The sequence below is a fragment of the Aptenodytes patagonicus genome, chromosome 7 (assembly GCF_965638725.1).
Source record: "Aptenodytes patagonicus chromosome 7, bAptPat1.pri.cur, whole genome shotgun sequence".
Classification (NCBI taxonomy): domain Eukaryota; kingdom Metazoa; phylum Chordata; class Aves; order Sphenisciformes; family Spheniscidae; genus Aptenodytes; species Aptenodytes patagonicus.
Window position 1 is genome coordinate 1,842,740 of NC_134955.1, and position 12,550 is coordinate 1,855,289.

Genomic DNA, 12,550 nt, shown 5'->3' on the forward strand with positions numbered 1-12,550 from the left:
CTTTCAGCATCTCTTTTGCGCAGAGCCTTCGGGTTTGGGGGTGTTCATGGGGTGCCATGCTGGGGGTCTGGCTGCTGTACCCCTCGCCCGGTACCGGGGGCACCCGGGTGGGCACAGGCAGGGTGTGCAGGCAGGGCGTGCTGCCGCCTGGCACGGCGCTGGCAGGAGCTCACGCCTCCAGCTGGCGCCGGGCCGAGAGGAGCCAGATTTGGTTTCCTGTGACTGAGAGGTTGTAAATTGAACTAATTTAGGATTTGATAGGAAAGCGAAAGGAGGGCGGCGGCAGGCGCAGGGGGGACGGCGCAGCGCCCGGGCAGTGCCCTGCGTGCCTTCGGCCCCGGCCGTGGGGCCGGATCTGTCCCAGCTCTCCGCTCCTCTCAACTTCCCTCCCTCCTCTCTCTCTCTCACCTTTCGCTCTTTCTTCACCTCTTTTTTTTTTTTTTTTTTTTTTTTTTTTTAAGCTATTTATCCTTCCCCCCTCCCTCTCTGTCCCCCACTGCTGGCAATGCACGACGGCACAGCTTCGCCACGCGGTTTCACCCGGCACCCCAGCCGGCCCCGGGCAGCGCAGGGACCGGGGTAAGGTCGGTGGCTGCTGCTGAAGGTGACTCCCCGGTGCCAGGCGGGGCGGTGGTCAGATCGAGGACCCCCGAGGGCTTTTGCCAGGCTGGCTGGACCCCCTGGTCTTGTGCCACGAGCTTTGCAGGCTGCCGTGGGCATCCGCATCGTGCCCGGGGCTCCTGCCCGGCTGCATGGGTTGTGCCACGCATGTGCCGCCGCCCCGGCACGGGGCCAGCTGCATGGCCAGCAATGGGCACCACCACTTCCCCCGCCGGCCTCTCGCCTGCTCTTCCCTCTCCGCCGGCTAGACGAAACCCGTCCGCCCAGGGCTGGGCTTCTCCGCGCTCTCCGTCCCGCCGGGGCCATGTCCCCATCGCCTCCCAACCCGTCATCAAGGGGCTGGGAGCGCGGCCGGACTCCCACCCCAGTGGGGTCCCTCTCCGCTGGCAGCCTGGCTTGGCTCTGGGGACACCCAGCTTGCTGGCATGCCATGGCCACGGGGTGCTCGGCAGCCCCATCGCTGCGGGAGCCTCCAGCCGGCTCGATCCCTCAAGACGGTGGATGCTGAGACCCGGCAGTGAGGGTGCTGGCGGCTGGGTGCTGGGCTGGGAGGGACGGGGACGGGGACGGGGCGGGCTGGCTGGCAGCACGTGAGCGGGCGCCGTGGGATTCGCCTTCACGCAGCAGCCTAATTAGCTCGCAGACGAGGTCGGCCGGCGTGCTGGGAAGGCGCCGGCTGCGCGGCAGCCGCGGGAGCAGGAGGGCACCCAGCCGGCTGGGTGCCGCGGTGCCACAGCCGAGCCCCCCGGCAGCCCGGGACGGCACCCAGGCGAGATGGCGGCGGCGCAAGAGCCCCGTGCCACCAGCGAGGCTGAGCCAGGGCTGAGAGGCAGAGGAACCGGTCGCTGCATCCGCTGGCCCCTGCCGGAGCGCTCCCTGCGCTGGGGCATCTTCTCTCTAACTCTCTTCTTTTCCTTCCTCCAATTTTGCCCCTTCACCTTCTTCTCCTTTCTCTCCTCTCCTCTGCCCTTCCTCTCCCTAAGTTTCGAGGACTCCACCTTGTCCACAGCCACTACCCTTGAGTATATCCCCACCTCAGCAGGCGACCCCAAATGCCAGAGGCCCCGCACGCTCATGCGCCAGCAAAGTCTGCAGCAGCCCCTCAGCCAGCACCAACGCGCCAACCACAGCCAGCCCACCACCAGCCAGAGCCTGGGCCACCTCCAGGCCCACAGCGGCTCCTCCGCCGGCGCCGGCAACCCCCGGGGCTCCCGCGGCGGCCAGGCGCGCCAGGGCATCGCCGCCGGCTCCAAGCATCGGACGGCTGGCGGCCGGAGCCGCTCCAATCCCGGCAGCTGGGACCACGTGGTGGGGCAAATCCGCAACCGTGGCTTGGACATGAAGTCCTTCCTGTAAGTGTGCGCTCTCCTCTGCTCTCTCCTCTGCTCTCTCCTCTGCTCTCTCCTCTGCTCTCTCCTCTGCTCTCTCCTTTGCTTACCCCGGCACAGCCGCTTGGCTGGCACCACCTCGGGGATATGCTGCCAGCGGGAAGACCCGGGTCCCCTCCGGCCCTGCCATGGGGGACGGGCGGCTCTCCCAGCCCAGGGGCTCAGGGAAAGGGTCTCATGCGCTCCCCCAGCTCCCTTTGCCCCGTGGCTTTGCTGCGGATCACCCGCTGCATTGCCGGTCGGTGCGGGTGCTCAGGTCCCCTTCAGTCCCCGGGGAGTGCAGGGTTGCTCCAGCCCGCGGGACAGCCACCGGCGTGGAGTGACATTGCCCCAAGGAGGAGGAGGAGGAGGGGGGGGGGGGGGGCAGCCGTGCCGGCGGTGGCTCCTGTGCAGGGGTGACCGTCTGTTGGGCCCCGATATCGCTGCCTGTCAGGCTGCCTTCCGCCCAGGCTGGGAGCCGCAGAGGCAGCCTGCCCGGAGCTGCCGGAGCCGTGTGATCTTTAATCTGGCTTAACCCTATCTCCTGTATTGGCGCTGGCTTTCAAACCTCAAACACCGAGGACTAATCCGAGTCCCGCGCTGAGGCCGTATCTCAGCACATGACATTGTCACTCCTCCGCAGAGCTGGTGTGCCGTGTCCCCCCCGCCTCCATCCTCGCTGGGGTCTTCCCGCTCCCCCCTGGCCTCCGTTTGCCCCCCAGCACCCCAGGAGTGGGGATGCTCAGATCCCGGCTGTGCTTCCCACAGGCTGATAGTGCTCTGGGTGGGGGGGACGGGCCTGATCCTGCCCTTGTGTGTGTCAGCGCAGCACCTTCTGCATCAGGGTTAGGTGGGAAAGGCCCTGGGAGACAGGAATTTGGCTGCCCACCCTGCTCCTGCCTGCGCAGGCAGCCCTGGAGAGAGGGTTGAGCCTTCCTCCGGGCAGGCAGAGGCACCCCGGGGTCGCTGCCTGCAGCCCTGCCCAGGGGTCCCCTCCCAGCTCCGGCACCGGCCGTGACCCCCCCCCCCCTCCTCACCGCCAGCCGGTTGGTGCCCCTCTCGGCTCTGCCTGCCCAGCACCGTGCCGGCTCTGCCCTCTCCAACCGAGAGGTTCCTCGCCGGTTCCATTTGCTGGCTTCCTGATGTCGAGATGCGGCTCATTAGCCATCCCGAGGGTCACGTTCCTCCCTGTTTACCCAGCATCGGCGCTGGTTCCAGCCTTAATTGGCGGAGGGGGAGCAGCCGCAGAGACGGGACGTGCCGAGCCAGCGCGCCGTTTCCCCACGGAGGAGCCGCTGCCATTTACCACCGCCGCTTTCCGAAGCCATTAACTTTGCTTTTGCTCTTTATTCTGTTTACCCTCCCACCTGCCTCCCCGGCGCCGCGGCATAAATGCGGTTACGGGCCCCGGGGAGGCTGTGCCGCCGGAGCCGGGGCAAAGAGCCTCGGCCGTGGCACCGCCATCTCCCCCTCCGGGGAAGGATGCTGGGACCTCGCTCCCTTCGCGCTGTCCCTCGTCCCCAGCCCCTCTGGGCACCTTCTGCCCCCTCAGCAGGACCTCAGCATCCTCCCCGCCTGGACCGGTGGAGGAGAGGGGTGGCGGTGGTACCCACATGTGCCGGGATCACCGGAGCTGGCACCTTTCTCCCCGCAGCCCTCTGCGCCCATCCTGGACATCGTCTCCTGCGCAGGGGCCAGCGGGCAGAGCCGGGGTCCCCTCGCCGTCGGGGGACAGCGGGGTGCCGCCACTCCTGCCGGTTCCCTGCCTGATGCTGTGTTCTCCTCTCTCTCTCTCTCTCTCTCCCGCCGCCTGCGGGGCCGCCTGGGCAGGGAAGGCCGGATGGTGGTGTTATCCCTGGTTTTGGGACTCTCAGAGCAAGATGACTTTGCCAATATCCCCGACCTGCAACCCGCTGGGACGCAGCCGAACCAGCCGAACGCTCAGGGGGACAAGAGGTATGAGCGAGGACGAGGGCAGTCCCGCAGGAGGAGGAGACGAGGGCCTCACCCAGGGTGGAGGAGGAGGAGGAGGAGGAGGAGGAGGAGGAGGCTGGCCTCGTGGAGCGCGAAGGTTGGAGCGACACAGGGTGGCCCAGCGGGCAGCGGGCACGGTGACATCTGCAGCTCTCCCCCCCCCCGCCAGCACCCGCGGTTCTGCCTCCGGAGCAGCGGCACCGAGAGGACCCCCATCCCTTCCTCCTCCCTCCCTGCCCTCCCCCTCCTGCCATCCCCGGCCGCCAGCCCCCCGCCCTGGCTGCATGCTGGGGGGCACACGCTCGGGAGCAGGGCGCAGGGCAGGGGAGAGCCCCTGTGCCGGGAGGAGAATGGGGTGCAAGGGGGGCCAGGCTCGCAGGGACCCCCCGACAATGCCACGTCAGCAGCTGAGCTGCGTCCCATCCCAACGCATGTCTCGTGCACCGCGTTGCCGTGACCTCCAGCCCGGCGGGGCCATTTGCAGCCCGGTGTGGGGTGGGCAGCTCCCCTGGGGACGCGGGGACATCCCTGCGGTGGCATGTGTTCAGCCCTTGCTTGAGCCCCAAGGCCGAGCCGGGGGCAAAGCAAGCACGACAGGCTGGGGGGGACGCATTACCCCCCTTTCTCCTCCAAGCAAGCTGCGTGGCAGCGTGGCACAGACCCTCGCCTCCGGCTGCTCCCTGCCTTCCCGGGGTGCCGAAAGCTCGGCACCTCATCCAGCACCGGCGCCAGAGCCCAGCCAGAGCCCAGCCGCGGCCGCCGGCGAGGGCTGGCAGGAGTAGAGGGGCCCTGAGCCGCCGGGAGCGGGTGTTAATCCCCTCCGGAGCAGGGAGGAGGTGTGAAGCCGGCGGGCGCTGCCTCCCCGCGTGCTCGGCGTGTTAATGAACTGGCACCGTTCTCGCCCACCGGCTATTTTTACCCTGCTCGGCTTGGTTTCGCTCCATCTTTTAGCACTTCCCTCCCCGGCGTCGCGCTGCGCAGCCTGTCGCTGCAGGGAGCACCGGCCGCCATGCCATACCATGCCGGCTGCCCCGTGCCGGGCGAGGGGACGGGGGACATTGGGTGCCAGGCACGGGGGGTGGGTGGCTGTGCCGCAGCAAGACCCTGTTCCTCGCTTCCCCCCAGCTCGCTGGTCCAAAAGACCCATCCTGGCGCACGCATGGCCTCCCCACCTCCGTCTTCCCCCCCCACACACCCTGCTCCCCGTCCCCCTGGGCCCTGCGGGATGCGGGGAGTTCGGCCGGCGGAGGGGACGGGCTCCAGCACCCTCCGCTCTCGCCTGCCTACCCGGCGCTGCCGGCCGCCCGCTCTTCTGCCTCGAAACGTCTCCTCCATCCCCGTTTCTCAGCTTCTTCCTTCCAGCCCGTCCCCAGCAGCTCCAGCCCGGCGCCTCGGTGTGTCTCCTGTCCCAGCGACTAACCGCTCTCCGTCCGTCCATCCGCCCCGTTCCTCTCTCCCCCTTCCCTCCCGGCAGGCCGGCGGTGGACGACGCTGCTGCTCCTCCTCTCTCTTGCTCTTTCCTGCTCTCTCTCTCTCTCTCGTTGTCCGCGACCTCCGCCGGCGCGCGCCACCGCCCTGGCACTCACGGCTCCACCAGCACCTCCTTGCCCAGCGGGCCCCGCCGCCGGCTCCTCCGCCTTCATTTTCGCTCTGTTTTTAACCTGACTTTGCCTCCCCAGCTACCTCGGGCTCTCCGGTCCTCCCGGGGTGTCGTCCCGCCAGGGCGGGCAAGCCGTGTGTGTGTGGGTGTGCGAGGGCTGCCGCTCCGTGCCGCCGCGTGTGCCTCCGTCCCCATCGCCCCCAGGTCCCCTCCCCGCGTCTCCATTGGCGTGTGTCTGCGTGTGCTCGGCGTGTCGGTGGGTGTCTCGTGGCATGCGTGTGGCTTTGCCCGCTGAGCCCGCCGTGACGCTGGGGCTGTGCCGGCGGCATGCTGCCCGCCACGGTGTGTCCCCCGTTGGTCCATCCGTTAGTTTATCACTGTGTCTCGGCTCGGGCAGGAGCCGCGGCGGGTGGGAGCGTGGGGTGCATCGTGGGGTGCCTGTCTGTGTGCACATCCCCTCTCTCTTGGGTCTGTCTGCACCGCGGGAGCCACCCAGGGCTGCCCCGTCCCTGCCGCCATGTGCCTTGTGTCCCCTGTTGTCCCTGTGCATCGTGGCAGCGTAGCCCCGGCATGCGCCCGCCCGCCTCCATCGCTGCTCTTGTCCGCGTGCCCGCCGCAGCTCCCGGCTGCCCGCCCTCCCACCGGGCCGCTCCCTCCCCGGCACCCTGCCCACCGTCCTGCAGCCGGCTGGGAGCCGCCAGCTTGGCCCTCCCCGAGACCCGGCTGCCACAGCTGGGATGTGCAGGGACAGCCGGGGCAGCGGTCCTGGGTGCGGGGCACCGGGGAGGGCTCGATGGCAGAAGGAAAGGGGGGCGGTTAGCACTGGGCACCAAGCCCACGCCGCAGCACGAGGCACCCGTGGGTCGGCTGCGCACCGGGCCCCGCGCCGGGGCGTGAAGGGGCTGCGCGTGGGTGAGGCGCAGCCAGAGCTGTGGGTGCTGGTGGGGACCCAGTAGCCGCGGGGCCAGGTGGCTGCCCCTGGCATCACCGTGGGCTCTGCAGCCACCGGGGGTGGGACGTGGCCGGGGGGACGTGGGCAGCGTGGGACCTGCTGCCGTGCTCCCAGGCGACGTGCTGCAGATCCCAGGGCACCAGCTGGCACCCAGCCCTGCCTGGCGGCAGCACGGGCAGAACCAGCCGCCCGCACCGGCCGGGGCCCCTCTGTGCGGGGAGGCTGGCGGGCTGCAGCGGGTGGCACGCAGCCGCCGGTGGCACAGCCCCGGGCGTCCCTGCAGCCCGGCTCTGCCCGCATCCCAGCTGGCAGCCTCCATCGAGGGCTGGCACGGCCCAGGCGCAGCATCCGCCAGGAGAGGGGGTCCGGGGGAGCCCCTCGCTGTCTCGCCCTCGGCTCTCGGCCCCTCTCCTCTAAGGCGCTGCCTCTCTTTCCCCAGGTTGCCGGCCGGCGGCAAGGCAGTGAACACGGCGCCGGTGCCTGGGCAGCCACCGCACGACGAGTCCGACCGCAAGACGGAGCCGCGCTCCTCTGTCTCCGACCTGGTCAACTCCCTGACCAGTGAGATGCTCATGGTGGGTGGATGGGGTACGCTGGAGACAGGCTCCCCAGGGACGGCATCCCACCCTGGGCACCGCCCGGGCGTCTCCTCGCGCCCTCTCCCCCCACCCCAGCCCTTCCCCACGCTCGCCCTGGGCCACAAGCACCCTGGCACGTCCCAGCCCGCTCAGCCAAGTCCCTGTCACAGCCGGGCGCCGCGGCTGGCACAGCCCCGGCTCAGCCGAGGCGACGCGTCTGTCCCCCCCCAGGCCGGCGCGAGGGAGCGGTGCCGGAGATGTGAGGGACGGGCTGTCAGGAGGAATTTGGCTAATTGGCACTTCCCGTTCTCGGGATGCGTGGCGCCGAGCCAGGAGTCATCTCAGGCGACGGCGGTGGCAGGGAGCCGGGGAGAGGCTGATGCCTTCTGACAGCTCGCGGGGCTAGGGGTCGGGTGCTGGTGTGAACCGAGTTCGGGTGCTGAAATGGAGGGCGGGGGGTGTGCAGACCCCGCTGGTGGTCCCCCGCTGGCCCCCTGGTGCTGCGCTCACCGCCCTTCTCCCCCCGCCGCAGCTCTCCCCAGGCTCCGAGGATGACGAGGGCCACGATGGCATCAGCCGGGAGAACCTGGGCCGCATCCAGTTCAGCGTCGGCTACAACTTCCAGGAGTCCACCCTGACCGTCAAGATCATGAAGGCGCAGGAGCTGCCAGCCAAGGACTTCAGCGGCACCAGCGACCCCTTTGTCAAGATCTACCTGCTCCCCGACAAGAAGCACAAGCTGGAGACCAAGGTGAAGCGGAAGAACCTCAACCCACACTGGAACGAGACCTTCCTCTTCGAAGGTAGGGGCTGGGACGGACTGGGGTGGGAGCGGAGCAGTTGTGGGACCCTCTGTCCTCCCTCCTGGGCTGGACCAGCTCAGCTCGAGCTGCCAACGTGGTGGCCATTGGTGATGAGACGGGTTGGCCAAGCCATCAACACCAGGTTGGAGGTGTTTGCTCTGCACCTCATGAAGGGGACATGGGGGGAGGCTCCTTCTCCCCCCAGCAGGCACACAGGGTGTGGTGCACACAGGGGAATTAATCTGCTGCCAGCCATCACGGTGGCCCGAAGCCACGAGAGGTGCCCCATGCTGTCGTCTGCTCCCCATCCACTGCCTGGTGCCACCATCTCCCCGTCAGCACGGGCAAGTCAGGGTGGCACCGGCACCAGCACCGGGTGCTGCTTGGCATGGCCGCAGCAGCTCCTCATCCCCTCTGTCTCTGGCACAGGGTTCCCCTACGAGAAGGTGGTGCAGCGGGTGCTGTACCTCCAGGTCCTGGACTACGACCGCTTCAGCCGCAACGACCCCATCGGGGAGGTGTCCATCCCCCTCAACAAGGTGGACCTCACCCAGATGCAGACCTTCTGGAAGGACCTGAAGCCGTGCAGCGATGGCAGCGTAAGGCCCTGGTCCCCCTCCTACCCCCTGGGGACAGCCCTTGAGGGGAGACTACCCCCTGTCCCTGTGGTGTGTCCCAACAGGACCACCACCCTCTTACTACCCCAACAGGGACGTTTTCTGCTCTGCGACAAGGTTTGACGTCCAATGGGGAGGTTTCTCTTCCCAAATCTTTATCTATAAATTAAGGCACTAAGTAGCCCAAAGCGAGTGTCTCATTTTGGGTCAAAAGGAGCTGTTTTAGGTAGATCTAAAATGAAAGTTTTCTTTTTCTCCTGCCTCCAGCAAGACCAGAAAATGTCCCACTGGGGATGGCCCCGTTTCCTCCTGTCCTGATTTTCTGTGCGTCCCCAAAGTCCACCCCTGGGACAGCTCTGGAGGGTCCCAGCCCAGCAGCCCGCTCCCACGGCGGGACACGGGGGCTTTGGGTGCCCCATCAGGGCTTGGGCTGGGTGCCGCGGCGAGGAGCGGGTGTTTTCGGGGCACTCACATAAGGGCCTCCGCGGGCTCCGCAGGGAAGCCGCGGGGAGCTGCTGCTGTCGCTGTGCTACAACCCCTCTGCCAACTCCATTGTGGTGAACATCATCAAAGCGCGTAACCTCAAAGCCATGGACATCGGAGGCACGTCAGGTACGAGCTCCAGCTCCTGCCACGCCGGGCATCGCTGCCCAACGCCCGGCCAGGGCTAAGAGCGGCTCCTCTCCCCCCCAGACCCCTACGTGAAGGTGTGGCTGATGTACAAGGACAAGCGGGTGGAGAAGAAGAAGACAGTAGTCATGAAGCGGTGCCTGAACCCCGTCTTCAACGAGTCCTTCGCCTTCGACATCCCCACAGAGCGGCTGCGTGAGACGACCATCGTCATCACCGTCATGGACAAGGACAGGCTGAGCCGCAACGACGTCATTGGCAAGGTGGGTCCCGCCGCGTTGGCGCGCGGTGGAGGGACCCTCGCAATGTGTCCTGCCGAGGGATGGCACCTGGGGGACAGTCGGGTCCCCGGCTGATGGCGACCGGTGCCATCTCAAGCTGGAGAAGGAAGGTGGAGCACGGTGGGGGCCCCTCGTGCTGGCTTTCCCCAGCCATCTCCGGTCCTGGCCACGGCGTGCGGCGGCAAGGGCTCACCCGGCACAAGTGGGGAGACGATGCGGTGGGCCCCCCCCCCACCCCCAAATCCAACGTGGCGATGCCCCGCGCCTCCCGCCACGCTGTGCTGTGGCACAGCCTGCGCCAGGGTGAGCTTCAACCTGCCAAAAGTCTATTTATAGCAAAGCAAAAATCAATGTCCCCGATGGCTCCTGTGTGCCGCGGTGCCAGGTAGAGTCGGAGCCCCCCCCCCCCCCCCCCCGGCAGCGGCACCATCCCCGGCTGCGGGAGAGCAGGGATGGGGTGCGGAGCTCGGCCAGGGGTCCCCGGGGTTCGCGTCCGCCACCGGCCGGGCCCCCGCCCTCATCCCTGCGCCAGGATTACCGCGGATAGATGACAGGAACAGAGGAATTCATCCCCTCTCGATTTGATTTATGTTAAATCCATCCAGCTCTCCGCTCGTTAGGGTAATGATGACAAACGAGCGCAGTAATCTCCGTTATTACCGCTCACCGCAGGGTCGATGATCCCCAAAACGCAGCGTTGTAATCAAGCAAACACGTAGATTGGGATAAACCCGGGAGGGGGCGGCCACAGCGGCTCGGCACCGCGGGCTGCCGGAGAGGGGCAGAGGTGCCGGCGTCCCCGGCGTTGGCACAGCCCGGAGGGGACATCGCCGGTGGCACGGGCACGGCTGCGCCCAGAGCCCCACGGCAGCCGGGAGGCTGGACGGACGGACAGGCGGACGGTGCCCATGATGTCTCCGCTTTGCATTAAAGCTGCCGGGAGCGTTGCAGCACGAGAGCAAAGCGGTGCTGCCGGCGGCGGAGCCGGAGGAGAGGAGCGTGCCCTTCACACCCCGGCCGCCCCGCCGTGGTCAGCAGCCTGCTAATCACTTTTGATTGCGTAATTAGCAGCGAGCCCCGCTGTGGCGCGGCGATCTGCTTAGCCGGAGCAGTGGCACGGGCTCCCCGAGCTGTCAGCTGCGGGCAGGGCTGGCACACACGGTTTTCCGGGTTGCCGTATGGAAAATCGATAGATAAAAATAGCCCGGCCCTGTGCAGAGCCCGGGGCCGGTGCCCGCGGCCGGCGGCACGTGCCGGGGGAGCGGGGAGGGAGGAGGTCGGGGGCGAAGGCGGCAGCACCGGGGAGCGGGATGGGGATGGAGGGGCCGGGAGCGGAGCCGTGGGTCCAAGGGCTGCCTGTCCCCGCAGATCTACCTGTCCTGGAAGAGCGGCCCCGGGGAGGTGAAGCACTGGAAGGACATGATCGCCCGTCCCCGGCAGGCGGTGGCACAGTGGCACCAGCTGAAGGCCTGAGCACCCCAGGACATCAGGGCCGGGGGTCCCCCTTCCCAGCCCCTGTCACCCCTCCGAGGGGCTCCCGGCGAGGAGCCGAGGGACCGACGAGACAGCGGCCTGGCTCGTGGGGTCCCTGTGGTAGGAGGGAGATGGAGCCCCCCGGCCCCCCGCTTTCGCCTCTCCCCGGCGCTGGGGCATGGGGGGCACGCAGCTGCCCAGGACCCCCAGCCGAGAAGGGTGCCAGAAGCGATGACCCCCCTGTCCCCATCCCCGCCACTGGGCAGGACTTCTGCAAGTGCTTCCAGCCCCTGTCCCTGGGAAGCCCCTCTGCCCCTCCCCGGCCTCACCCCCCATTTCAGGGGGCCAGGCTGCGGGTGCGAGAGGGTCCCCCCCGCTCCATTCCCCTCTCAGCTCAATAAAACCTCTCCGAGCCGTCAGCGTCGCCCGAGCGGGGCCACGGAGCCCCCCATGCCCTGCCTCGTCCTCACCGCCCTCCCCGAGCCCCCCGGCCGCGCTGGGCTGGCACAGGGCGGGGGGGGATCTGGGGGGAGAGGGCAGCCCCCTTCCCCGGGCCAGGCGCGGGCTCCTGGGATCGGAAGCCATGACACAGTTCATTAGCCAAAGCGGGCTCGTTTGTGCACTGCCTTCAGCCGGGTTTGACACTTTACCTCCATTTTCGGGCTCAGCGGGAGCGGGAGGTCGATAACCCCGTCCTGGGGCTTGCCCCCCCCCCCCCCCCCCCCGCATGGGGACCCCCCATCCTGCCCCCACCCGAGCTCTTCCCCCCGTTACCCCCACGCCGGGCATGTCGCCACGGGGCTGGGCAGGGGACTGGCCTCGAGCCAGACGGTGCCTCCCCCCCCCGGGGGGGATGCTGAGCCCCAGAGCATCCCCTTCCAGCCGGGCTGACCCAGGGCATCAGGACTGGTCCGGGACCCCCGTGAGCCCTGTGCCCAGCGCTGGGGTCCCTGGGGGGATAAGGGATGGAGCAAGCGCCATTGTGCCCGTCCTGGGCAGGTGGCATTCCCTGGGCCAGCCAACCTGGCAGGAGCGGTGCCAGCAGCATCCCCGCGGTGTCTGCATCTCCCTGTCGCCTCCCCCGGGATGCATGTGCCGGACCCCTGCCCACTCCCCCGGGGCCGAGGCTACCGGGACAGGGGCTCCCCGAAGCGGGGACAGACCCACCTGGGAGCCCCATGGAGCGCAGGGGCTCGGGGCAGCTCCTGGGGGGTGACGGATGGGGTCACCCAGCGGGGTTGCGCCCCGCGGGTCCTCCCCACCACCCTGCGCTGGTGGGGTCGGCGGCGGCTCACCGCAGCGGACGCGGGTCCTGGCAGGACCGTCCTCTTGCGGGGACTGCCGGGCGGTGGAGCGGGTCCAGCAGGACCGCGGCAGCGCTGGGTGTGACGTGACACATCCCTGCCCGTCCCTGTCCCCAGCGGGTGACACTGGTGCCTCTTGGTGTCCCGCTGCTCTGCCAGGACTAGCACAAGGCGAGGACATGGTGGCTAGCGTGTGTGTGTCCTTGTGGGGGCTCCCGGGGTGCCCCGCCGGCCCCCGTGCTGGGTAAGCGGAGCCCCTCCAGGCTGGCCGGGGTGGGGGCACCGTCAGTCCCCGGCCTCGTGGCTCCCTCTGAACGGAGGGGCATCAGCCAAGCCCTTTTGGAAGAGGG

General features: G+C 68.5%; 1 protein-coding gene across 3 annotated transcripts in view; it reads left to right on the forward strand.

Moving 5' to 3' along the window:
* Positions 1-11,596, forward strand: part of SYT7 (synaptotagmin 7) — a 31,578-nt gene extending 19,982 nt beyond the window's left edge. For 2 of the 3 annotated variants that reach the window (XM_076343675.1, XM_076343677.1), the window contains 6 exons: positions 6,954-7,089; positions 7,625-7,895; positions 8,325-8,494; positions 9,010-9,124; positions 9,206-9,405; positions 10,792-11,596. In XM_076343675.1, coding sequence (XP_076199790.1) covers positions 6,954-7,089; positions 7,625-7,895; positions 8,325-8,494; positions 9,010-9,124; positions 9,206-9,405; positions 10,792-10,896 — 997 coding nt within the window. In that variant the 3' untranslated portion in view covers positions 10,897-11,596. Of the gene's footprint in view, positions 1-1,604; positions 1,974-3,818; positions 3,945-6,953; positions 7,090-7,624; positions 7,896-8,324; positions 8,495-9,009; positions 9,125-9,205; positions 9,406-10,791 lie in introns of all 3 variants that reach the window. The other variant, XM_076343674.1, reaches the window with a different exon arrangement.
* Positions 11,597-12,550: the final 954 nt, after the last annotated feature.